The 26610-nt window shown below is 24.8% G+C and overlaps 3 protein-coding genes across 5 annotated transcripts in view; 1 reads left to right on the top strand and 2 right to left on the bottom strand.

Moving 5' to 3' along the window:
- The first annotated feature begins 1491 nt into the window (after nucleotides 1-1491).
- Nucleotides 1492-14510, top strand: LOC143349518 (cytochrome P450 4g15-like). The gene is made up of 9 exons (XM_076780844.1): nucleotides 1492-1645; nucleotides 1766-1931; nucleotides 2441-2651; nucleotides 6056-6352; nucleotides 6430-6829; nucleotides 9841-9909; nucleotides 10668-10836; nucleotides 13956-14130; nucleotides 14300-14510. The coding sequence occupies exons 2-9, from the start codon at nucleotides 1793-1795 to the stop codon at nucleotides 14493-14495; spliced, it is 1656 nt and encodes a 551-aa protein (XP_076636959.1). The 5' UTR covers nucleotides 1492-1645; nucleotides 1766-1792; the 3' UTR covers nucleotides 14496-14510.
- Nucleotides 10035-10490, bottom strand: LOC143349528 (cytochrome c). Its single transcript, XM_076780865.1, has 2 exons — nucleotides 10349-10490; nucleotides 10035-10236 (listed from the first exon to the last, which is right to left on the bottom strand). Exons 1-2 carry the CDS (start codon nucleotides 10488-10490, stop codon nucleotides 10058-10060), a joined length of 321 nt encoding a protein of 106 aa, XP_076636980.1. The 3' UTR covers nucleotides 10035-10057.
- LOC143349514 (uncharacterized) overlaps nucleotides 10139-26610 on the bottom strand; it is a 31069-nt gene continuing 14597 nt past the window's right edge. For 2 of the 3 annotated variants that reach the window (XM_076780838.1, XM_076780840.1), the window contains exons 11-12: nucleotides 25366-25603; nucleotides 14281-14532 (exon numbers count right to left, since the gene is read on the bottom strand). In XM_076780838.1, coding sequence (XP_076636953.1) covers nucleotides 25425-25603 — 179 coding nt within the window. In that variant the 3' untranslated portion in view covers nucleotides 14281-14532; nucleotides 25366-25424. Of the gene's footprint in view, nucleotides 10243-14280; nucleotides 14533-25365; nucleotides 25604-26610 lie in introns of those variants that run through there. The other variant, XM_076780839.1, reaches the window with a different exon arrangement.

Raw genomic sequence — 26610 nt, 5'->3', positions numbered from 1 at the left:
TTGGTTTTCGTTTGAGTAAATTGAAGAATTTTTGTCCACACTTGCAGGAACCTAAAAATGAAATATATATCTATTAGATCAACTGACTATTTTAACTATAATATAATATATTTATTCTACATTCTACATTTTTGGTTTTCCAGTGAATAAATTGAAGAATTCTTGTCCACAATTGCAGCTACCTAAAAAATAAAATATATATCCATTAGATCAACTAAACATTTTAAATATAATATAATATATTTATTATACGCTCCACATTTTTATTTTTCAATAATTACAATCTATTATCTACTTAATTACAATCTACATTTTTGGGTTTCCTGTGAATAAATCGAAGAATTCTTGTCCACAATTGCAGCTACCTAAAAAATAAAATATATATCTATTTGATCAACTAAACATTTTAAATATAATATAATATATTTATTATACTCTCCACATTTTTATTTTTCAATAATTACAATCTACTATCTATTTAATTACAATCTACATTTTTGGTTTTCCTGTCAGTAAATTGAAGAATTCTAATCCACACTTGCAGCTACCTAAAAAATAAAATATATATCCATTAGATCAACTATTTTAAATATAATATAATATATTTATTCTACATTCTACATTTTTGGTTTTCCTGTAAATAAATTGAAGAATTCTAATCTACAATTGCAGATACTTAAAAATAAAATATATCCATTAGATCAACCAAACATTTAAAATATAATATAATATATTGATTCTACATTCTACATTTTTGGTTTTCCTGTAACCAAATTGAAAAATTCTAATCCACAATTGCAGATACTTAAAAATAAAATATATCCATTAGATCAACCAAACATTTAAAATATAATATAATATAATAAAATAATAAAATAATAAAACAGGAAAACCAATATAATATATTTATCCTACATTCTAAATTGTTTATTTTCCTGTAACCAAAATGAAAAATTCTATTTATGGTCTTCCATAAGAAATGAACACTTCTTTCATGAAAAGAGTTCAAAATGGCGTCCATAAATGCTTCATTTTCTAAAGTAACCTCGATGACCTTGACCTTGTTGTAGAATTCTAATTAACTATATCAATGTTTTAACCACCCAATTTTTATTTAACCTAACCAATTGATAAAATTACGTTAGGTACTCTTATAACATGCTAGAATAATTTTGATCATTATGAAATAAACGTGACAATGTTCAAACTTCTTTTGCCAATAATTTTCTAAGAAACAATGCTCGATGATGAAATCTTTTTGAAACTTTGAAGTACCTCACTGTACGCCATATGCAAAGATCGTAATATCTACTTTCACGCAGATATAATTGATTTATGTTAATATTCGATAAGAATGACAATTTACAAAGCAAATGTTACTCAGGGAAAGTTAAGGTCATCGTATAATTAATTTAAAGCAACGGAAACCTTTATGCAAACGAGAATATAAAAGCTGTCGATGCTTAAACTATTCATATTCGTGAATTTTGAGACGCGTGGTACGTTACGGGAAAAGTAATCCAGTGCAAAAGTTAGTTTATTTAAAATTTGTCAAAATCGTCCGATATTCAACAGCAAAGTTTACAGAAAACGTTAAACAATCGTGAATCGTTTGCTTCAATGTTCACAAACTATATTGTGCAATGTAAGTATAATAGGAATCTAACAACGAAAATAAATAACAAAATCATTCGCAAATACTATGTATGTGATTATTAAAATAGAAGTGTTGTATTATTGTATTTTATTTTCTTTATTTTTATAGAACAGTTTCACGAGTGCAACATTAGCAATGGAGGCGATATTACTGTCACAATCGTACTGTCAAACGCCTGTTTTCTATTTACTCGTCGCGATCACTACAACCCTAGTCGCCATCTACTTTTATATCGAAACTTCACGAATAGTTCGCTTAGGAAATAAAATTCCAGGTAAGTGGACTTAATGATTGAAATTATGAGAAATATTTCGAAGTTCATTGGAAGATAACATGCAAATTGACTGTTACATTTTAAATGTCGAAAGAATATGTACTTTTAAATTTTAAATTTTACTGAAATTAATTTTAATTTTGAATACTATATTATACTAGAAAACTATTTTACTAAGATTGAATCAAATTTAAATTTTAAATACTATAATTTAAATCACTCTTCCTTATTAAAATTGATTTAAATTTAAATTTTAAATATTATATGTACCATATTTAGTAAATTCATTTTAGTAAATCAATTTTAATAAATCAATTTTAATAAATCAATTTCGAATGCTATATTTAAAATTTAAATTTAAAATCAGTTTCATTTTAAAAATATTGTCTCTGACAATGTTAAATATTGTACCTTGCATTGTTTTATTTTACAGTAAAGAAAGCTTGTAAAACGTGAAATGTAAATATACTAGAGCTGTGTGTATTTATATTTATCAATTTGTTTTTCAGGTCCAAAGACAGTACCGTTTATAGGGAACGCGTTATTAACTTTTGGGGTGCATCCAAATGACGTTTTGAACGAACTGGAAAAATACGATGTGTTTGGACCTGTGGTTCGTGCCTTTCTAGGAAAGAAATTGTTCATTTTCCTGTATCATCCCCAAGATGTTGAAATAATTCTCAGCAGCACTGTCCATATTGATAAATCTTCAGATTACAGGTAATTGTTTTAGCTATAAATAATATTTGACCACTGCATTGCAATATTTAATATTTAATATTTTATGATGCTTTCAATATTGATGGTGCTTCTATCATTGATAAATCCTCAGATTACAGATAATTATTTTAGTTATAAATAAATGATATTTGAACCCTTGTATTGCAATGTTTAATTATTTAATATTTTATGATGCTTCCAATATTGATGATGCTTCTATTATTGATAAATCTTCAGATTACAGATAATTATTTTAGATAATAATAATATTTGAACCCTTGCATTGCAATATTTAAAATGTAATATTTGCTTCTATGTTGATAAATTTTCAGATTACAAATAATTATTTTACCTAACAATAAATAATATTTTACCACTGCATTGCAATATTTAAAATTTAATATTATGAAATGCTTCCAATATTGATAAATTTTCAGATTACAGATAATTATTTTCCCCTGGAAAAAATATTATTCGAACCCCTCTATTGCAATATTTAAAATTTAATATTTTGAAATGTTTCCAATATTGATAAATCTTCAAATTCCAAATAATTATTTTACCTAACAATAAATAATATTTCAACTCTTGCATTGCAATATTTAAAATTAAATATTTTATGATGCTTCCAATATTGATAAATCTTCAGATTACAGATAATTATTTCACCTAACAATAAATAATATTTGAACTTTTGCATTGCAATATTTAAAATTCAATATTTTAAGATGCTTCCAATATTGATAAATCTTCAGATTACAGATAATTATTTTAGCTATAAATAATATTTGAACCTTTGCATTGCAATACTTAAAATTTATTATTTTAAGATGCCACCAATATTGATAAATCCTAAGATTACAAATAATTATTTTACCCAGCAAAAAATAATATTTGACCACTGCATTGCAATATTTAAAATTTAATATTTCATGATGCTTCCAATATTGATTGTTATTCAGGTTACAGATAATTATTTTATCCAGCAGTAATTATTATTTGAACCCTTGCAGTGCAATATTTAAAATTCAATATTTTAAGATGCTTCCAATATTGATAAATCTTCAGATTACAGATAATTATTTCACCTAACAATAAATAATATTTGAACCCTTTCATTGCAATATTGAAAATTTAATATTTTAAAATGCTTCCAATATTAATAAATTTTCAGATTACAGATAATTATTTTACCCAGCAAAAAATAATAATTGACCACTGCATTGCAATATTTAAAATTTAATATTTTAAGATGCTTCCAATATTGATTATTATTCAGGTTATAGATAATTATTTTACCTAACAATAAATATTATTTCAACTCTTGCATTGCAATATTTAAAATTTAATATTATAAGATTCTTCTACATTAATAAATCTTAAGATTACAAATAATTATTTTACCTAACAATAAGTAATATTTCAACTCTTGCATTGCAATATTTAAAATTTAATATTTTAAGATTCTTCTACATTAATAAATCTTCAAATTCCACATAATTATTTTACCTAACAATAAATGATATTTGAACCCTTGCATTGCAATATTTAAAATTTAATATTTTAAGACATGCTTCTATATTGATAAATCTTAAAATTACAGATAATTATTTTACCTAACAATAATAAATAATATTTGACCCCTTGCATTGCAATATTTAAAATTCAATATTTTAAGATGCTTCTACATTAATAAATCTTTAAATTCCACATAATTATTTTACCTAACAATAAATAATATATCCGCCCTTTCATTGCAATATTAAAAATTTAATATTTTAAAATGCTTCCAATATTGATAAATTTTCAGATTACAGATAATTATTTTACCCCAGCAAAAAATAATATTTGACCACTGCATTGCAATGTTTAAAATTTAATATTTCATGATGCTTCCAATATTGATTGTTATTCAGGTTACAGATAATTATTTTACCTAACAATAAATATTAATTGAACCCTTGCATTGCAATATTTAAAATTTAATATTTTAAGATTCTTCTACATTAATAAATCTTAAGATTACAAATAATTATTTTACCTAACAATAAGTAATATTTCAACTCTTGCATTGCAATATTTAAAATTTAATATTTTAAGATTCTTCTACATTAATAAATCTTCAAATTCCACATAATTATTTTACCTAACAATAAATGATATTTGAACCCTTGCATTGCAATATTTAAAATTCAATATTTTAAGATTCTTCTACATTAATAAATCTTCAAATTCTACATAATTATTTTACCTAACAATAAATGATATTTGAACCCTTGCATTGCAATATTTAAAATTCAATATTTTAAGATGCTTCTACATTAATAAATCTTTAAATTCCACATAATTATTTTACCTAACAATAAATAATATTTCCGCCCTTTCATTGCAATATTGAAAATTTAATATTTTAAGATTCTTCTACATTAATAAATCTTAAGATTACAAATAATTATTTTACCTAACAATAAGTAATATTTCAACTCTTGCATTGCAATATTTAAAATTTAATATTTTAAGATGCTTCCAATATTGATTATTATTCAGGTTACAGATAATTATTTTATCCAGCAGTAATTATTATTTGAACCCTTGCATTGCAATATTTAAAATTTAATATTTTAAGATTCTTCTACATTAATAAATCTTAAGATTACAAATAATTATTTTACCTAACAATAAATATTAATCGAACCCTTGCATTGCAATATTTAAAATTCAATATTTTAAGATTCTTCTACATTAATAAATCTTATGATTACAAATAATTATTTTACCTAACAATAAATAATATTTTACCACTGCATTGCAATATTTAAAATTTAATATTTTTAGATGCTTCCAATATTGATAAATCTTCAGATTACAGATAATTATTTTACCCAGGAAAAAATATTATTCGAACCCCTCTATTGCAATATTTAAAATTTAATATTTTGAAATGTTTCCAATATTGATAAATCTTCAAATTCCAAATAATTATTTTACCTAACAATAAATAATATTTCAACTCTTGCATTGCAATATTTAAAATTTAATACTTTAAGATTCTTCTACATTAATAAATCTTTAAATTCTACATAATTATTTTACCTAACAATAAATAATATTTCAACTCTTGCATTGTAATATTTAAAATTTAATACTTTAAGATTCTTCTACATTAATAAATCTTCAAATTCTACATAATTATTTTACCTAACAATAAATGATATTTGAACCCTTGCATTGCAATATTTAAAATTTAATATTTTAAGATTCTTCTACATTAATAAATCTTCAAATTCCACATAATTATTTTACCTTACAATAAATAATATTTCAACCCTTGCATTGCAATATTTCACCCTGCTCTTTAAACATGCAAGAAAATTTGAATTTGAAATGAACACGTATTTTCCCAGATTCTTCAAACCTTGGCTGGGAGATGGTTTGTTAATCAGCAGCGGTGAAAAATGGCGAACCCACCGGAAGATCATAGCACCCACGTTCCATTTGAACGTCTTAAAATCGTTCGTTCCGCTGTTTTACGAAAACAGCAGAGACCTGGTGATCCGACTACGCGACAAAGTGGGAAAGGATTTCGATTGCCACGATTACTTGTCAGCAGTCACTGTCAATATTTTATTGGAAACAGCGATGGGGCTAAAAGACACAGAAAAACAAAAATGTGGTTACGATTACGCCATGGCTGTAATGAAGTAAGAACCATTCAAATATTAAAATATTTCTCCTTGAAAATATTTTAAACACGCTTGAATAAATTTTCTTAATACAGAATGTGCGATTTGATACATCGTCGTCAATATCAACTGAACCTGCGCTGCGATTTTCTTTTCCAATTCTCAAATTACGCGAAGCAACAGAAGAAGCTGCTCGATACTATTCACAGCTTGACCACGAAAGTGATCAAAAAGAAGAAAGAAGATTACGAAAAGAGCAGCGTGGACGAGAGTGTAAATTACCAAGAAACTCTGCAGAAGAATGATTCGAGTTCAGAGGTGAAAGATGAAACAAAAATGCACTATGTCAGGGACGATTTGGACGACATCGACGACAACGATGTGGGGGAGAAGAAGAGGCTAGCTTTTTTGGATCTAATGCTGGAGCTTGCTAGGAGTGGTTCTAATCTCACGGACGAGGAGGTCAAAGAGGAAGTCGATACCATAATGTTCGAGGTATGAAAATAATTAAAATAAAGCTTGATATTAATATACATGCACGAGATTCAACGTGGCCGCGTGGCGAGCTCCATTTTGGGGATTCCCCTCGAGTAAAGCGCCATCTTGCAAGCCATAGAAATTGAATATAATTCGTAATTAACACTAGATTTAGGGAAGCTGTCGATTTGAGGGATGTTAAATTCCATATTTAAAATTGCAGAGCACGTAAATGTTATTTTTTAACTTATTTTGAATTTGATTGATGCATTGGTGTGAATGCATGTTCTAATTAAAAGAAAAATCGTATTTTAAGGCAATCGTCAACATGGAAGGTATCATGTAAATATACTACTTGCATTGGAATATTTAAAATTTAGTATTTTAAGATGCTTCCAATATTGATAAATTTTCAGAATTTCAGAGGTATGAAAATAATTAAAATAAAGCTTGATATTAATATACATGGATGAGATTCCACGTGGCCACGTGGTGAGCTCCATTTTGGAGATCCCCCTCGAGTAAAGCGCCATCTTGCAAGCCATAGAAATTGAATATAATTCGTAATTAACACTAGATTTGCGGAAGCTGTCGATTTGAAGGATGTTAAATTCCATATTTAAAATTGCAGAGCACGTAAATGTTATTTTTTAACTTATTTTGAATTTGATTGATGCATTGGTGTGAATGCATATTCTAATTAAAAGAAAAATCGTATTTTAAAGCAATCGTCAACATGGAAGGTAGCAGTAAATATACTACTTGCATTGGAATATTTAAAATTTAGTATTTTAAGATGCTTCCAATATTGATAAATTTTCAGAATTTCAGAGGTATGAAAATAATTAAAATAAAGCTTGATATTAATATACATGCACGAGATTCAACGTGGCCGCGTGGCGAGCTCCATTTTGGGGATTCCACTCGAGTAAAGCGCCATCTTGCAAGCCATAGAAATTGAATATAATTCGTAATTAACACTAGATTTACGGAAGCTGTCGATTTGAGGGATGTTAAATTCCATATTTAAAATTGCAGAGCACGTAAATATTATTTTTTAACTTATTTTGAATTTGATTGATGCATTGGTGTGAATGCATGTTCTAATTAAAAGAAAAATCGTATTTTAAAGCAATCGTCAAAATGGAAGGTAGCAGTAAATATATGATATAAATATTTGAAACTTTGCATTGCAATATTTGAAATTTAATATTTTAAGATGCTTCTATGTTGATAAATTTTCAGATTATAGGTAATTGTTTTAGCTATAAATAATATTTTACCACTGCATTGTAATGTTTAAAATTTAATATTTTAAGAGATGCTTCTATATTGATAAATCTTATGATTACAGATAATTATTTTAGCTAATAATAATAAATAATATTTGTACCCTTGCATTGCAATATTTAAAATTTAATATTTTAAGATGCTTCTACAGGGTGTTCGGCCATCTCTTGGAAAAATTTTAATGGTGGATTCTAGAGGCCAAAATAAGACGAAAATCAAGAATACCAATTTGTTGATGGAGGCTTCGTTAAAAAGTTATTAACAATTAAATTCAAAAATTTCAAATCGTTCTGGAAAAATTATATTTAGTTACAGTATGCAATTACAATCATTTTTGGTCATTGTACATACCCTCGAAATCCAAACCACTTTCGAGAAAAAAATTCGAGAAGGTGTGAAATTTTTTGACGAAATTAAAAAATTTCAAATCATCTTAAAAAAATTATTTTTAGTTACAGTGGGCGATTACAATCATTTTTGGTCATTATGCATACCCCCGAAATCCAAATCACTTTCGAGAAAAAAATTCGAGAAGGTGTGAAACTTTTTGACGAAATTAAAAAATTTCAAATCATCTTAAAAAAATTATTTTTAGTTGCAAGGGTCAATTATAGTCATTTTTGGTCAATAGACATACTCTCGATATCCTAACCACTTTCGAGAAAAAAATTCGAGTAGGTGTGAATCTTTTTGACAAAATTAAAAAATTTCAAATCATCCTAAAAAAATTATTTTTAGTTACAGGGGTCAATTACAATGATTTTTGGTGAACAGACATATCGTCGAAATGCTACGCATTTTCGTAAAAAAAATTCTTTACCAAAAATCTAATGTGAGGTCAGAAATGCCTCCCTGAAATTTCATGCAAATCTTTAAAATGTCATAACTTCTGAACGGATTGGACGATTTTAATGTTCAAAAAAGCAAACGACGCGTATTTTGATAGAGAATATGTAGAAATTGTAAAAATATTCGAAAAGTTGGTCCTTGACCTCGCAAAATGAGGAAACCCCCATAAAAATGGTCCAATTTTCAAATAGCCATAACTCCTATAATAGTGAATCTATTTCAATGAAACTTTTTTCTGAAGTAGAGCTCATGGATACCTACCAAAAAGTATTAGACAACTTTTCTGTAGGGCGTCAAATAAAATTACTAAAAATCAAAAACGAATTTTTATGAAAAATCGACAGGGGGTAGGTGGACGAAAATTAAAAAATTTCAAATCGTTCTAAAAAAAATATTTTTGGCTATAGGGGTCAATTACAATCATTTTTGGTGAACAGTCATACCCCCAAAATCCTACACACTTTCTAGAAAAAAATTCAAAAAGATATGAAATTTTCGACGAAAAAAAAAAAAATTGCAAATCATTTTGGAAAAATTATTTTCAGTTGCGGGGGTCAATTGCAATCATTTTTGGTGAATAGACATACCCCCGAAATCCTACGCACTTTCGAGAAAAAAATTCATTACTGGTGAAACTGTAAACGTTAATAACTTTTTAACGAATTCGATTGATTAAAAAATCGTATTTCAAGGCAATCATCAACACGAAAGGTATCAATAAATATACGTTCTCTCAATGCCCTTAAATCTAGTGTTAACAGAACAAAATGGAGGTTTCGTTGTCTCGATAATTCTGAGAATAAAAATTTCCCGCCAAAAATTCATAAACACCCACAATCTATTTTCTAATGTCACTAATCCACTTCTAACATTTGTTTATAATTTTTTAGGGCCATGATACCACAGCTGCAGGTTCCAGTTTCGTTCTCTGCGCTCTTGGCATACACCAAGCCATCCAGGTGAGCGAAATAAACATAGAAAAATACCTCTGCAAGTAATAATAGCTTTGACATCTTTAATCGTAATCGTTTACTTCCATTTGATCAATACTGTAACACGTTTCACGCCACTGTAGAATATTTCACACGTAAAATGCAGTTTGAATTTTCATTTCAACGTCGCTAAATACGCTATTATATCTTTTCGATCTTGCTCCTTTCTTATGCCATTGAATACCATTCTTGTGCCAGGAATAAACTTCATGGGGAACTCTAAGTAGGTGTTTAGCGTGGACTCGTTCCACACGATGCCCTTTGTCCTCATAGATTCGGTGTAGTTGAACCCTGGGTTAGCTAAATATGTCAACGTGCAATTAACGAGAAATAAAATTCTGAAGAATCTCACCAGTAAATCGCAAGAAAATAAATATTTCAACACTCACGAAATAATTAAATGTTAAATGTGAGTACTTACTACCGCAGGTTTTGCCCACAACCCCAAAAAGATTTGGGCCTACTCTGTGTTTACCATTTGGATCGCTGGTGTGGCACATTTGGCACATTCTTATAAACAAACTCTTCCCGCGTACTACGTCTCCCATATTTACACGAAAAATGTATTCCCCCTAACCTCGAAGGTCGTATTGCTCCATGGTTGCTCGAGTATTGTTTCCTCGAGTCGATATCTATCGACTTCGATATCAGTTTTTGACCGATTCAGATAGTTTCAGATAGTTTCAGGTTTGAATGTAATTTTATGTACATTGGAATGATAATAGGAACGAGTGTACGATGAACTCGACGAGATTTTCGAAGGATCTAACAGGCCCTGCACGTTTCAAGACACTTTGAGGATGAAATATCTCGAGAGAGTGATTCTTGAGACTCTGAGACTCTTTCCACCTGTGCCAGCTATCGCGAGGATGCTCAAAGAGGATGTACAAATTGGTAAATATCACATTTTATATGATAATAAAATTTTGTTCTGAGGAAATTAGAATTTCGTTGATGGGGCATTTGTCTTTTGTGTTTGAAAATTTATCTTTGCTATAGTGAATATTAATGGTGAGGGGACAGGTTTGATGATATTGTCCTTTCTTTTTTACAGTTATTAAAAATTACATCTTATCGAAATATTGGTAAATATCACATTTTATATGATAATAAAATTTTGTTCTGAGGAAATTAGAATTTCGTTGATGAATCATTTGTCCTTTTTTGTGTTTGAAAATTTATCTTTGCTATAGTGAATATTAATGGTGAGGGGACAGGTTTGATGATATTGTCCTTTCTTTTTTACAGTTATTAAAAATTACATCTTATCGAAATATTGCACAATTTTAAATTATAGAATTTTATAGAATAATAGAATTCTAAAAAATATATTGAAATATGAAAACTTAATTTCTGAAATATTTATAGTCATCGAAAATTACTAAAAGATTGTGCAATTTTAAATTATACAATTTTATAGAATAATAAAATTCTAAAAAATATATTGAAATATGAAAACTTAATTTCTGAAATATTTATAGTCATCGAAAATTACTAAAAGATTGTGCAATTTTAAATTATACAATTTTATAGGATAATAAAATTTATCTTCAATTTTTAAAAATATATTGGAATATGGAAACTTAATTTCTGAATTATTTACAGCCACTGAAAATTATCAAAAAATTGTACAATTTTAAATTATCAAATTTTATAGAGTAATAAAATTCTCAAAAATATATTGGAATATGGAAACTTAATTGAATTATTTACAGTCATCGAATATTACCAAAAGATTGTACAATTTTAAATTATTCAATTTTATAGACTAATATTTATCTTCAATTTTTAAAAATGTATTAAATTATGGAATTTTAATTTCTGAATTATTTACAGTCAACGAAAATTACCAAAAAGTTGTACAATTTTATAGAATAATAAAATTTGTCTTCAATTTTTAAAAATATATTAAAATATGGAAACTTAATTTCAAAATTATTTACAGCCATCGAAAATTACTAAAAGGTTGTAGAATTTTAAATTATACAATTTTATAGGATAATAAAATTTATCTTCAATTTTTAAAAATATATTAAAATATGGAATCTTAATTTTTGAATTATTTACAGTCATCAAAAATTACCAAAAAGTTGTACAATTTTATAGAATAATAAAATTTATCTTAAATTTTTAAAAATATATTAAAATATGGAAACTTAATTTCTGAATTATTTACAGTCATCGAAAATTACCAAAAGGTTGTAGAATTTTAAATTATCAAATTTTATAGAATAATAAAATTCTAAAAAATATATTGGAATATAGAATAATAAAAATTCTAAAAAATATATTGGAATATGGAAACTTAATTTCTGAATTATTTACAGTCATCGAAAATTACCAAAAGATTGTACAATTTTAAATTTTATAATCTTATAGAATAATAAAATTGTAAAAACCATATTGGAATATGAAAACTTAATTTATGAATTATTTACAGTCACTGAAAATTACCAAAAGGTTGTAAAATTATAAATTATCAAATTTTATAGAATAATAAGATTCTAAAAAGTATATTGGAATATGGAAACTTAATTGAATTATTTACTTAATTGAATTAGTAAAGTATTATTAAACTTAATTGAATTAGTTATCGAAAATTACCAAAAGGTTGTACAATTTTAAATTATCAAATTTTATAGAATAATAAAATTCTAAAAAATATATTGAAATATGAAAACTTAATTTATGAATCATTTACAGTCACTGAAAATTACCAAAAGGTTGTAAAATTATAAATTATCAAATTTTATAGAATAATAAAATTCTAAAAAGTATATTGGAATCTGGAAACTTAATTGAATTATTTACTTAATTGAATTAGTAAAGTATTATTAAACTTAATTGAATTAGTTATCGAAAATTACCAAAAGGTTGTACAATTTTAAATTATCAAATTTTATAGAATAATAAAATTCTAAAAAATATATTAAAATATGGAAAATTAATTTCTGAATTACTTACAGCCACTGAAAGTTACCAAAAGGTTGTACAATTTTATAAAATAATAAAATTTATCTTCAATTTTTAAAAATATATTAAAATATGGAAACTTAATTCCTGAATTATTTGCAGCCACTGAAAATGACCAAAAAATTGTACAATTTTAAATTATCAAATTTTATAGAATAATAAAATTCTAAAAAATATATTAAAATATGGAAACTAAATTTATGAATTATTTACAGCCACTGAAAATTACCAAAAAATTGTACAATTTTATAGAATAATAAAATTCTAAAAAATATAATGAAATTTGGAAACTTAATTGAATTATTTACAGCCACTGAAAATTACCAAAAAATTGTACAATTTTAAATTATCAAATTTTATAGAATAATAAAATTCTAAAAAATATATTGGAATTATAGAATAATAAAAATTCTAAACAATATATTGGAATATGGAAACTTAATTGAATTATTTACAGCCACTGAAAATACCAAAAGGTTGTACGATGTTAAATTATATATAGAATATTGAAATTTTAAAAAATATATTGGAATTATAGAATAATAAAAATTTTAAACAATATATTGGAATATGGAAACTTAATTTCTGAATTATTTACAGCCACTGAAAATTACCAGAAGATTCTACAATTTCAAATTTTACAATTTTATAGAATAATAAAATTGTAAAAAGCATATTGGGATATGATAACTTAATTTATGAATTATTTACAGTTACTGAAAATTACCAAAAGGTTGTAAAATTATAAATTATCAAATTTTATAGAATAATAAAATTCTAAAAAACATATTAAAATATGGAAACTAAATTTCTAAATTATTTACATCCACTAAAAATCACCAAAAGTTTATACAATTTAAAATTACCAAATTTCATAGAATACTAAAATTACCTCTCATTCTAAAAACTATACCACAATATAAAAACTTAATTTCCGAATAATTTTCCATCAAACAACCCCGAAAACGTCATTAAATACTTGCTCTACTGAATATTAACCAAAAGAAGACCAATTTGACAATATTGTTTATTTTTTACAGCGACTAAAAATTACGTTTTACCAAAGGGTTCCACAGTTCTAATTTCACCCTACAAGGTTCACCGATTAGAAGAATTCTACCCAAACGCTGACGTATTCGATCCTGACAACTTTTTACCAGAACGAATGCAGAACAGGCATTACTATTCTTTCATCCCCTTCAGTGCAGGGCCCAGGTGAGCTACGAATATTTTTTAACACGTAAATAAAACGAAATATCACATTTAAACAATTTAATAAACATGAAAGTGTCGTGTAAGAGGATACTATTTCAAAAATTCTTTATTTTCTCTCGATTAAGGCTCTGAGAAATATTTTTTGAGATCAAATTGCGATTTTACGTAGATCGTGCGTGGGAAGGAAATACGCTATGTTGAAGTTGAAGGTTTTATTGTCGACGATTCTGCGGAACTACAGGGTCCTGTCGGACCTCACAGAAAAGGACTTCCGGCTGAAGGTCGACATCATTCTCAAAAGGGTAGACGGCTTCCAAATAAAAATCGAGCCACGAAACAAAAGCAGTCAAGACGTTCGTGCTTGAAACGGAATTTCTACAACTTTCTCCAAATCGACACTAACTGCAAACAAAATAAATACAAACCAGTTTCTAAACACTTCCGGAACGAAATCAATTGGCGCTGAATTAGTAAAAAAAAAATCGTTTCGATAATTACCATTGTCACAGATTACTAATTCTAATAAAAGTATTATTCATAAGTAGCATTTTCCTTCACCCTGTTATTTTTAATATGAAATATTTATTAAACTATTAGAAATGATAAATTTTGCAAATTGAGAGATTTCTTCTTTGAAGCACGAGAAAAGAAATTAGTTTCAAATTAGAGCAAACCAAAAAATATAAAAGTTTAATATAGACTGGAAATTTGAGTAATTTCGTTTCGATAATTACAATTGTCACAGATTACTAATTCTAATAAAAATATTATACACGAGTAGCATTTTCCTTCATCTTGTTATTTTTAATATGAAATATTTATTAAACTATTAGAAATGATAAACTTTGCAAATTCAGAGATTTCTTCTTTGAAGCACGAGAAAAGAAATTAGTTTCAAATTAGAGCAAACCAAAAAATATAAAAGTTTAATATAGATTGGAAATTTGAGTAATTTTGTTTAGATAATTACAATTGTCACAGATTACTAATTCTAATAAAAGTATTATACACGAGTAGCATTTTCCTTCAACCTGTTATTTTTAATATGAAATATTTATTAAACTATTAGAAATGATAAATTTTGCAAATTGAGAGATTTCTTTTTTGAAGCACGAGAAAAGAAATTAGTTTCAAATTAGAGCAAACCAAAAAATATAAAAGTTTAATACAGATTGGAAATTTGAGTAATTTTGTTTCGATAATTACAATTGTCACAGATTACTAATTCTAATAAAAGTATTATACACGAGTAGCATTTTCCTTCACCCTGTTATTTTTAATATGAAATATTTATTAAACTATTAGAAATGATAAATTTTGCAAATTGAGAGATTTCTTTTTTGAAGCACGAGAAAAGAAATTAGTTTCAAATTAGAGCAAACCAAAAAATATAAAAGTCTAATATAGATTGGAAATTTGAGTAATTTCGTTTCGATAATTACAATTGTCACAGATTACTAATTCTAATAAAAGTATTATACACGAGTAGCATTTTCCTTCACCCTGTCATTTTTAATATGAAATATTTATTAAACTATTAGAAATGATAAATTTTGCAAATTGAGAGATTTCTTTTTTGAAGCACGAGAAAAGAAATTAGTTTCAAATTAGAGCAAACCAAAAAATATAAAAGTTTAATATAGATTGGAAATTTGAATAATTTTGTTTCGATAATTACAATTGTCACAGATTACTAATTCTAATAAAAGTATTATTCATAAGTAGCATTTTCCTTCACCCTGTCATTTTTAATATGAAATATTTATTAAACTATTGAAGATGATAAATTTTGAAAATTGAGAGACTTCTTTTTTGAAGCTATCGACCACCAGAAAAGAAATTAGTTTCAAATTAGAGCAAACCAAAAAATATAAAAGTTTAATATAGACTGGAAATTTGAATAATTTTGTTTAGATAATTACAATTGTCACGGATTACTAATTCTAATAAAAGTATTATACACGAGTAGCATTTTCCTTCAACCTGTTATTTTTAATATGAAATATTTATTAAACTATTAGAAATGATAAATTTTGCAAATTGAGAGATTTCTTTTTTGAAGCACGAGAAAAGAAATTAGTTTCAAATTAGAGCAAACCAAAAAATATAAAAGTTTAATACAGATTGGAAATTTGAGTAATTTTGTTTCGATAATTACAATTGTCACAGATTACTAATTCTAATAAAAGTATTATACACGAGTAGCATTTTCCTTCACCCTGTTATTTTTAATATGAAATATTTATTAAACTATTAGAAATGATAAATTTTGCAAATTGAGAGATTTCTTTTTTGAAGCACGAGAAAAGAAATTAGTTTCAAATTAGAGCAAACCAAAAAATATAAAAGTCTAATATAGATTGGAAATTTGAGTAATTTCGTTTCGATAATTACAATTGTCACAGATTACTAATTCTAATAAAAGTATTATACACGAGTAGCATTTTCCTTCACCCTGTCATTTTTAATATGAAATATTTATTAAACTATTAGAAATGATAAATTTTGCAAATTGAGAGATTTCTTTTTTGAAGCACGAGAAAAGAAATTAGTTTCAAATTAGAGCAAACCAAAAAATATAAAAGTTTAATATAGATTGGAAATTTGAATAATTTTGTTTCGATAATTACAATTGTCACAGATTACTAATTCTAATAAAAGTATTATTCATAAGTAGCATTTTCCTTCACCCTGTCATTTTTAATATGAAATATTTATTAAACTATTGAAGATGATAAATTTTGAAAATTGAGAGACTTCTTTTTTGAAGCTATCGACCACCAGAAAAGAAATTAGTTTCAAATTAGAGCAAACCAAAAAATATAAAAGTTTAATATAGACTGGAAATTTGAATAATTTTGTTTAGATAATTACAATTGTCACGGATTACTAATTCTAATAAAAGTATTATACACGAGTAGCATTTTCCTTCAACCTGTTATTTTTAATATGAAATATTTATTAAACTATTAGAAATGATAAATTTTGCAAATTGAGAGATTTCTTTTTTGAAGCACGAGAAAAGAAATTAGTTTCAAATTAGAGCAAACCAAAAAATATAAAAGTTTAATACAGATTGGAAATTTGAGTAATTTTGTTTCGATAATTACAATTGTCACAGATTACTAATTCTAATAAAAGTATTATACACGAGTAGCATTTTCCTTCACCCTGTTATTTTTAATATGAAATATTTATTAAACTATTAGAAATGATAAATTTTGCAAATTGAGAGATTTCTTTTTTGAAGCACGAGAAAAGAAATTAGTTTCAAATTAGAGCAAACCAAAAAATATAAAAGTCTAATATAGATTGGAAATTTGAGTAATTTCGTTTCGATAATTACAATTGTCACAGATTACTAATTCTAATAAAAGTATTATACACGAGTAGCATTTTCCTTCACCCTGTCATTTTTAATATGAAATATTTATTAAACTATTAGAAATCATAAATTTTGCAAATTGAGAGATTTCTTTTTTGAAGCACGAGAAAAGAAATTAGTTTCAAATTAGAGCAAACCAAAAAATATAAAAGTTTAATATAGATTGGAAATTTGAATAATTTCGTTTCGATAATTACAATTGTCACAGATTACTAATTCTAATAAAAGTATTATACACGAGTAGCATTTTCCTTCACCCTGTTATTTTCAATATGAAATATTTATTAAACTATTAGAAATGATAAATTTTGCAAATTAAAAGATTTCTTTTTTGAAGCACGAGAAAAGAAATTAGTTTCAAATTAGAGCAAACCAAAAAATATAAAAATTTAATATAGATTGGAAATTTGAGTAATTTTGTTTAGATAATTACAATTGTCACAGATTACTAATTCTAATAAAATTATTATACACGAGTAGCACTTTCCTTCACCCTGTTATTTTTAATATGAAATATTTATTAAACTATTGAAGATGATAAATTTTGCAAATTGAGAGATTTCTTTTTTGAAGCACGAGAAAAGAAATTAGTTTCAAATTAGAGCAAACCATAAAATATAAAAGTTTAATATAGATTGGAAATTTGAATAATTTTGTTTCGATAATTACAATTGTCACAGATTACTAATTCTAATAAAAGTATTATTCATAAGTAGCATTTTCCTTCACCCTGTTATTTTTAATATGAAATATTTATTAAACTATTAGAAATGATAAATTTTGCAAATTGAGAGATTTCTTTTTTGAAGCACGAGAAAAGAAATTAGTTTCAAATTAGAGCAAACCAAAAAATATAAAAGTTTAATATAGATTGGAAATTTGAGTAATTTTGTTTCGATAATTACAATTGTCACAGATTACTAATTCTAATAAAAGTATTATTCATAAGTAGCATTTTCCTTCAACCTGTTATTTTTAATATGAAATATTTATTAAACTATTAGAAATGATAAATTTTGCAAATTGAGAGATTTCTTTTTTGAAGCACGAGAAAAGAAATTAGTTTCAAATTAGAGCAAACCAAAAAATATAAAAGTTTAATATAGATTGGAAATTTGAATAATTTTGTTTCGATAATTACAATTGTCACAGATTACTAATTCTAATAAAAGTATTATTCATAAGTAGCATTTTCCTTCACCCTGTCATTTTTAATATGAAATATTTATTAAACTATTGAAGATGATAAATTTTGAAAATTGAGAGACTTCTTTTTTGAAGCTATCGACCACCAGAAAAGAAATTAGTTTCAAATTAGAGCAAACCAAAAAATATAAAAGTTTAATATAGACTGGAAATTTGAATAATTTTGTTTAGATAATTACAATTGTCACGGATTACTAATTCTAATAAAAGTATTATACACGAGTAGCATTTTCCTTCAACCTGTTATTTTTAATATGAAATATTTATTAAACTATTAGAAATGATAAATTTTGCAAATTGAGAGATTTCTTTTTTGAAGCACGAGAAAAGAAATTAGTTTCAAATTAGAGCAAACCAAAAAATATAAAAGTTTAATATAGATTGGAAATTTGAGTAATTTTGTTTCGATAAATACAATTGTCACAGGTTACTAATTCTAATAAAAGTATTATTCATAAGTAGCATTTTCCTTCACCCTGTTATTTTTAATATGAAATAATTATTAAACTATTGAAGATGATAAATTTTGCAAACTGAGAGATTTCTTTTTTGAAGCACGGGAAAAGAAATTAGTTTCAAATTAGAGCAAACCAAAAAATATAAAAGTTTAATATAGATTGGAAATTTGAGTAATTTCGTTTCGATAATTACAATTGTCACAGATTACTAATTCTAATAAAAGTATTATACACGAGTAGCATTTTCCTTCATCTTGTTATTTTTAATATAAAATATTTATTAAACTATTAGAAATGATAAAATTTGCAAATTGAGAGATTTCTTTTTTGAAGCACGAGAAAAGAAATTAGTTTCAAATTAGAGCAAACCAAAAAATATAAAAGTTTAATATAGACTGGAAATTTGAGTAATTTTGTTTCGATAATTACAATTGTCACAGATTACTAATTCTAATAAAATTGTTACTCATAAGTAGCATTTTCCTTCACCCTGTTATTTTTAATATGAAATATTTATTAAACTATAAGAAATGATAAAATTTGCAAATTGAGAGATTTCTTTTTTGAAGCACGAGAAAAGAAATTAGTTTCAAATTAGAGCAAACCAAAAAATATAAAAGTTTAATATAGATTGGAAATTTGAGTAATTTCGTTTCGATAATTACAATTGTCACAGATTACTAATTCTAATAAAAGTATTATACACGAGTAGCATTTTCCTTCACCCTGTTATTTTTAATATGAAATATTTATTAAACTATTAGAAATGATAAATTTTGCAAATTGAGAGACTTCTTTTTTGAAGCACGAGAAAAGAAATTAGTTTCAAATTAGAGCAAACCAAAAAATATAAAAGTTTAATATAGATTGGAAATTTGAGTAATTTTGTTTCGATAATTACAATTGTCACAGATTACTAATTCTAATAAAAGTATTATTCATAAGTAGCATTTTCCTTCACCCTGTTATTTTTAATATGAAATATTTATTAAACTATTAGAAATGATAAAATTTGCACATTGAGAGATTTCTTTTTTGAAGCACGAGAAAAGAAATTAGTTTCAAATTAGAGCAAACCAAAAAATATAAAAGTTTAATATAGACTGGAAATTTGAGTAATTTCGTTTCGATAATTACAATTGTCACAGATTACTAATTCTAATAAAAGTATTATACACGAGTAGCATTTTCCTTCGCCCTGTTATTTTTAATATGAAATATTTATTAAACTATTAGAAATGATAAATTTTGCAAATTGAGAGATTTCTTTTTTGAAGCACGAGAAAAGAAATTAGTTTCAAATTAGAGCAAACCAAAAAATATAAAAGTTTAATATAGATTGGAAATTTGAGTAATTTTGTTTCGATAATTACAATTGTCACAGATTACTAATTCTAATAAAAGTATTATTCATAAGTAGCATTTTCCTTCACCCTGTTATTTTTAATATGAAATATTTATTAAACTATTTGAAATGATAAACTTTGCAAATTGAGAGATTTCTTTTTTGAAGCACGAGAAAAGAAATTAGTTTCAAATTAGAGCAAACCAAAAAATATAAAAGTTTAATATAGACTGGAAATTTGAGTAATTTTGTTTAGATAATTACAATTGTCACAGATTACTAATTCTAATAAAAGTATTATACACGAGTAGCATTTTCCTTCACCCTGTTATTTTTAATATGAAATATTTATTAAACTATTAGATATGATAAATTTTGCAAATTGAGAGATTTCTTTTTTGAAGCACGAGAAAAGAAATTAGTTTCAAATTAGAACAAACCAAAAAATATAAAAGTTTAATATAGACTGGAAATTTGAGTAATTTTGTTTTGATAATTACAATTGTCACAGATTACTAATTCTAATAAAAGTATTATACACGAGTAGCATTTTCCTTCAACCTGTTATTTTTAATATGAAATATTTATTAAACTATTAGAAATGATAAATTTTGCAAATTGAGAGATTTCTTTTTTGAAGCACGAGAAAAGAAATTAGTTTCAAATTAGAGCAAACCAAAAAATATAAAAGTTTAATATAGATTGGAAATTTGAGTAATTTCGTTTAGATAATTACAATTGTCACAGATTACTAATTCTAATAAAAGTATTATTCATAAGTAGCATTTTCCTTCACCCTGTTATTTTTAATATGAAATATTTATTAAACTATTAGAAATGATAAATTTTGCAAATTGAGAGATTTCTTTTTTGAAGCACCAGAAAAGAAATTAGTTTCAAATTAGAGCAAACCAAAAAATATAAAAGTTTAATATAGATTGGAAATTTGAGTAATTTTGTTTCGATAAATACAATTGTCACAGATTACTAATTCTAATAAAAGTATTATTCATAAGTAGCATTTTCCTTCACCCTGTCATTTTTAATATGAAATATTTATTAAACTATTGAAGATGATAAATTTTGAAAATTGAGAGATTTCTTTTTTGAAGCACGAGAAAAGAAATTAGTTTCAAATTACTGCAAACCAAAAAATATAAAAGTTTAATATAGATTGGAAATTTGAGTAATTTTGTTTCGATAATTACAATTGTCACAGATTACTAATTCTAATAAAAGTATTATTCATAAGTAGCATTTTCCTTCACCCTGTTATTTTTAATATGAAATATTTATTAAACTATTAGAAATGATATATTTTGCAAATTGAGAGATTTCTTTTTTGAAGCACGAGAAAAGAAATTAGTTTCAAATTAGAGCAAACCAAAAAATATAAAAGTTTAATATAGACTGGAAATTTGAGTAATTTTGTTTCGATAATTACAATTGTCACAGATTACTAATTCTAATAAAAGTATTATTCATAAGTAGCATTTTCCTTCACCCTGTTATTTTTAATATGAAATATTTATTAAACTATTAGAAATGATAAATTTTGCAAATTGAGAGATTTCTTTTTTGAAGCACCAGAAAAGAAATTAGTTTCAAATTAGAGCAAACCAAAAAATATAAAAGTTTAATATAGATTGGAAATTTGAGTAATTTTGTTTCGATAAATACAATTGTCACAGATTACTAATTCTAATAAAAGTATTATTCATAAGTAGCATTTTCCTTCACCCTGTCATTTTTAATATGAAATATTTATTAAACTATTGAAGATGATAAATTTTGAAAATTGAGAGACTTCTTTTTTGAAGCTATCGACCACCAGAAAAGAAATTAGTTTCAAATTAGAGCAAACCAAAAAATATAAAAATTTAATACAGATTGGAAATTTGAGTAATTTTGTTTCGATAATTACAATTGTCACAGATTACTAATTCTAATAAAAGTATTATTCATAAGTAGCATTTTCCTTCACCCTGTTATTTTTAATATGAAATATTTATTAAACTATTAGAAATGATATATTTTGCAAATTGAGAGATTTCTTTTTTGAAGCACGAGAAAAGAAATTAGTTTCAAATTAGAGCAAACCAAAAAATATAAAAGTTTAATATAGACTGGAAATTTGAGTAATTTTGTTTCGATAATTACAATTATCACAGATTACTAATTCTAATAAAAGTATTATACACGAGTAGCATTTTCCTTCATCCTGTTATTTTTAATATGAAATATTTATTAAACTATTAGAAATGATATATTTTGCAAATTGAGAGACTTCTTTTTTGATGCACGAGAAAAGAAATTAGTTTCAAATTAGAGCAAACTAAAAAATATAAAAGTTTAATATAGACTGGAAATTTGAGTAATTTTGTTTGGATAATTACAATTGTCACAGATTACTAATTCTAATAAAAGTATTATTCATAAGTAGCATTTTCCTTCACCCTGTCATTTTTAATATGAAATATTTATTAAACTATTGAAGATGATAAATTTTGAAAATTGAGAGACTTCTTTTTTGAAGCTATCGACCACCAGAAAAGAAATTAGTTTCAAATTAGAGCAAACCAAAAAATATAAAAATTTAATACAGATTGGAAATTTGAGTAATTTTGTTTCGATAATTACAATTGTCACAGATTACTAATTCTAATAAAAGTATTATTCATAAGTAGCATTTTCCTTCACCCTGTTATTTTTAATATGAAATATTTATTAAACTATTAGAAATGATATATTTTGCAAATTGAGAGATTTCTTTTTTGAAGCACGAGAAAAGAAATTAGTTTCAAATTAGAGCAAACCAAAAAATATAAAAGTTTAATATAGACTGGAAATTTGAGTAATTTTGTTTCGATAATTACAATTGTCACAGATTACTAATTCTAATAAAAGTATTATTCATAAGTAGCATTTTCCTTCACCCTGTTATTTTTAATATGAAATATTTATTAAACTATTAGAAATGATAAATTTTGCAAATTGAGAGATTTCTTTTTTGAAGCACCAGAAAAGAAATTAGTTTCAAATTAGAGCAAACCAAAAAATATAAAAGTTTAATATAGATTGGAAATTTGAGTAATTTTGTTTCGATAAATACAATTGTCACAGATTACTAATTCTAATAAAAGTATTATTCATAAGTAGCATTTTCCTTCACCCTGTCATTTTTAATATGAAATATTTATTAAACTATTGAAGATGATAAATTTTGAAAATTGAGAGACTTCTTTTTTGAAGCTATCGACCACCAGAAAAGAAATTAGTTTCAAATTAGAGCAAACCAAAAAATATAAAAATTTAATACAGATTGGAAATTTGAGTAATTTTGTTTCGATAATTACAATTGTCACAGATTACTAATTCTAATAAAAGTATTATTCATAAGTAGCATTTTCCTTCACCCTGTTATTTTTAATATGAAATATTTATTAAACTATTAGAAATGATATATTTTGCAAATTGAGAGATTTCTTTTTTGAAGCACGAGAAAAGAAATTAGTTTCAAATTAGAGCAAACCAAAAAATATAAAAGTTTAATATAGACTGGAAATTTGAGTAATTTTGTTTCGATAATTACAATTATCACAGATTACTAATTCTAATAAAAGTATTATACACGAGTAGCATTTTCCTTCATCCTGTTATTTTTAATATGAAATATTTATTAAACTATTAGAAATGATATATTTTGCAAATTGAGAGACTTCTTTTTTGATGCACGAGAAAAGAAATTAGTTTCAAATTAGAGCAAACTAAAAAATATAAAAGTTTAATATAGACTGGAAATTTGAGTAATTTTGTTTGGATAATTACAATTGTCACAGATTACTAATTCTAATAAAAGTATTATACACGAGTAGCATTTTCCTTCAACCTGTTATTTTTAATATGAAATATTTATTAAACTATTAGAAATGATAAATTTTGCAAATTGAGAGATTTCTTTTTTGAAGCACGAGAAAAGAAATTAGTTTCAAATTAGAGCAAACCAAAAAATATAAAAGTCTAATATAGACTGGAAATTTGAGTAATTTCGTTTCGATAATTACAATTGTCACAGGTTACTAATTCTAATAAAAGTATTATACACGAGTAGCATTTTCCTTCACCCTGTTATTTTTAATATGAAATATTTATTAAACTATTAGAAATGATAAATTTTGCAAATTGAGGGATTTCTTTTTTGAAGCACGAGAAAAGAAATTAGTTTCAAATTAGAGCAAACCAAAAAATATAAAAGTTTAATATAGATTGGAAATTTGAGTAATTTCGTTTCGATAATTACAATTGTCACAGATTACTAATTCTAATAAAAGTATTATACACGAGTAGCATTTTCCTTCACCCTGTTATTTTTAATATGAAATATTTATTAAACTATTAGAAATGATAAATTTTGCAAACTGAGAGATTTCTTTTTTGAAGCACGAGAAAAGAAATTAGTTTCAAATTAGAGCAAACCAAAAAATATAAAAGTTTAATATAGATTGGAAATTTGAGTAATTTCGTTTCGATAATTACAATTGTCACAGATTACTAATTCTAATAAAAGTATTATTCATAAGTAGCATTTCATCCTATTATTTTAAAAATTTAATTTAAATATGTATTAAACTCTAAATGTAAATTCATCGATTCGAGCACGAGAAAAGAAAATAGTTTTTATCATAAATTAGAAGAAAAAAAATATGTGACGACCTGATACTAGCGGTAAGTATATTTAAAATAATTTCTACATTGCATTTCACATCACATTTTGCGTTTGAAAATTGTCCGTCGAAAGCATCGTGAATAACGATTTAATATTTTCGATAAAAATAACCTACGTTCGAGTACTTAACGCGCTTTATATACAAAGGTCTTCCTCTTTCTCTCTCCATTTGCGTCAATCTGCAGAAAGGGCACCGGAAGTTTGGGCAGCAACTTTATCCGCCCTCTCCTTCCTCCACTTTGGTAAATCTACTGAAAGGAACTGTATTGCCCACGGAATAACGAACAGGACGTTCATTAGTATAAGAGCAAGCTGGCAGACCACAAAACTGTTCGTCCAGTCCTTCATCAGCCCTAAAAAACCGTCCATTTTAACATCCCACTGTTCTTCAAACTTTCACTTCCATCGTCATTAAACAGAAATATTTATACGTTACTAAATTGAATATAAAAATTCTATATTAATTGAAATTATCATAAACAAATTTTTTAATTTTAATTATGATATTAAAAATATATATTGGACGTAACTCAATGTCACTAAAAAATTCTATCTTAATTGAAATTATCAAAAACAAATTTTTAAATTCAAATATAATATTATACAAATAAAATAATTCAACTTTTTGTATAAGTAACTCACAAATTCTATCTCAATTGAAACTATTGAAAACAAATTTTTAAATTTAAATAATAATATTAAAAAAACATTTTGCATAAATGACTCAAAAATTCTATCATAATTGAAATAATCAAGAACAAATTTTTAAATTCGAATAATAATATTACAAAAATAAAATAATTCAACTTGTTGCATAAATGACTAAAAAATTCAATCCTGATTGAAATAATCAAGAACAAATTTTTAAATTCAAATAATAATATTTAAAAATTAAAATAATTCAAGTTTTTGCATAAGTGACTGAAAAATTCTATCCTAATTGACCTAATCTAGATCAAATTTTTAAATGTAAATAACAATATTAAAAAAACATTTTGCATACGTAACTCAAACTTAATCAACAATTCTATCTTAATTGAAATAATTAAGAAAAAAAATTTATAAATTCAAATAATAACATTATAAAAATAAAATAATCACAACTTTTTGCATAAATGTCTCAAAAATACTATTTTAATTGAAATAATCAAGAACAAATTTTTAAATTCAAATAATAATATTTAAAAATTAAAATAATTCAACTTTTTGCATAAATGACTAAAAAATTCTATCTTAATTGAAATAATTAAGAAAAAAAATTTATAAATTCAAATAATAACATTATAAAAATAAAATAATTCAAGTTTTTGCATAAGTGACTGAAAAATTCTATCCTAATTGAGATAATCAAGATCAAATT

This window comes from Colletes latitarsis, chromosome 13, assembly GCF_051014445.1.
Source record: "Colletes latitarsis isolate SP2378_abdomen chromosome 13, iyColLati1, whole genome shotgun sequence".
Taxonomy (NCBI): Eukaryota; Metazoa; Arthropoda; class Insecta; order Hymenoptera; family Colletidae; genus Colletes; species Colletes latitarsis.
This window is presented reverse-complemented; position numbering and strand designations above follow the sequence as displayed.

Coding starts and splice junctions, on each gene's coding strand:
- LOC143349518 (XM_076780844.1), top strand. CDS start 1,793: ATGGAGGCGATATTACTGTCACAATCGTACTGTCAAACGCCTGTTTTC. Junction 1,932..2,440: donor CTTAGGAAATAAAATTCCAG/GTAAGTGGACTT, acceptor TTTGTTTTTCAG/GTCCAAAGACAGTACCGTTT. Junction 2,652..6,055: donor GATAAATCTTCAGATTACAG/GTAATTGTTTTA, acceptor GTATTTTCCCAG/ATTCTTCAAACCTTGGCTGG.
- LOC143349528 (XM_076780865.1), bottom strand. CDS start 10,490: ATGGGAGACGTAGTACGCGGGAAGAGTTTGTTTATAAGAATGTGCCAA. Junction 10,237..10,348: donor CGGTAGTAAGTACTCACATT/TAACATTTAATT, acceptor ATTTAGCTAACC/CAGGGTTCAACTACACCGAA.